The sequence below is a fragment of the Gavialis gangeticus genome, unplaced genomic scaffold (assembly GCF_001723915.1).
Source record: "Gavialis gangeticus isolate Ggan-Ray unplaced genomic scaffold, GavGan_comp1, whole genome shotgun sequence".
Classification (NCBI taxonomy): Eukaryota; Metazoa; Chordata; order Crocodylia; family Gavialidae; genus Gavialis; species Gavialis gangeticus.
In genome coordinates this window covers 5,458,152-5,459,281 of record NW_017729030.1, presented here as the reverse complement: position 1 = coordinate 5,459,281, position 1,130 = coordinate 5,458,152, and the positions used below count along the sequence as shown (strand labels likewise).

General features: G+C 37.0%; 1 protein-coding gene across 8 annotated transcripts in view; it reads right to left on the bottom strand.

The window, feature by feature from the left end:
- The window catches only part of TENM3 (teneurin transmembrane protein 3), a 552,323-nt gene extending 551,723 nt beyond the window's left edge, over positions 1 to 600 (bottom strand). For all 8 annotated transcript variants that reach the window (XM_019521869.1, XM_019521871.1, XM_019521872.1 and 5 more), the window contains exon 1: positions 290 to 600. In XM_019521869.1, the coding sequence (XP_019377414.1) occupies positions 290 to 521 (232 nt within the window). In that variant the 5' untranslated portion in view covers positions 522 to 600. The remainder of the gene's footprint in view (positions 1 to 289) is intronic.
- Positions 601 to 1,130: the final 530 nt, after the last annotated feature.

Sequence of the window (1,130 nt, the reverse complement as noted above, 5' to 3'; positions counted from 1 at the left end):
ATCAGAAATTGGATCAGTATCAGCCAATACGCCTCCTTAAAAATCAGCTATTGGTATCATCCCCCAAAATCTCTATCGGTGCACCCCTATTAAATATAATACATGCATCTTTGCATATGTAAAATACTTTGAGAACAATAGATGCAATGTACTATGTAGTTGTAGAATCTTATTACTAATTACATAACTGGCATGACAATGACAATATACCCCACTCAGACAAGACATGTCTCCCTGTGCAACACTAACAGTACTGTGTACAGTGTTTGCAGTAGAACATTTGGCCTACCTTGTCTGGTATACTCATCTGCTTCCCTGTGGACCAAGTCTTTTACCCGGTTTCCATAAAGCAACCTAGAGGAATCATGATCGAATGCTTTAAGGGTTTCACTTGAGCTGTAAGATTTCTGTGTAGGCACTCTGCACTCCTCATTTTCTGCTGAAGAATTTGTGTAACGCCGTTCCTTGTCCCGTCTGCTCTTTGTTAGGGAGCAATAAGGCCTACGTTCTTTCACATCCATACTTCATTCCTTCTCTATGAACATCAGCCCAGCTTACTGGAAATTCTTTTCTACATTCAATTTATGTCCACCTATTGAAAAAAGCAACAACACATTAGACTCAGAGTTGAGATGGGCCTTAAAGTTCAACTAGTTCAAAGCTCATAGTATTTTAATACATTAGTAGTTGTCTAATAGCTGTGAATTCTCCATCTCTTTTTGGAATAGAAGTAAAAATCCAGGTCAATACTGTGTGAAACACAGCTCTCTGTTGTTCCTGCCACAATAGTTTAATTCTTTAGCAGCGTGCCTAGCAGATTAGCCATGAAACCACTGTTAACAATAGAACAAGTTACAATATACTTCTAATTTGCAGCACACAAGTTGGATAATTGACAGCATAAAGACCCAACTCAAATGCCACTACAAAAAATTAGCTTCCAAGCTTGATCTAAAACATTTCTAGCTTTTTCCCTAGAAAAGTGTTAACCAAAGTTTATTTTCATCCGCAAATCTGTTACCCATTTCTTCTTGTGAGAAACATGGAAACTATAAAGAGAAATCTCACTTTCCTCTATGTATTTTGAGCTTCTTTTATGAACATACTTCATTTTCATGTTTTCTATTTTT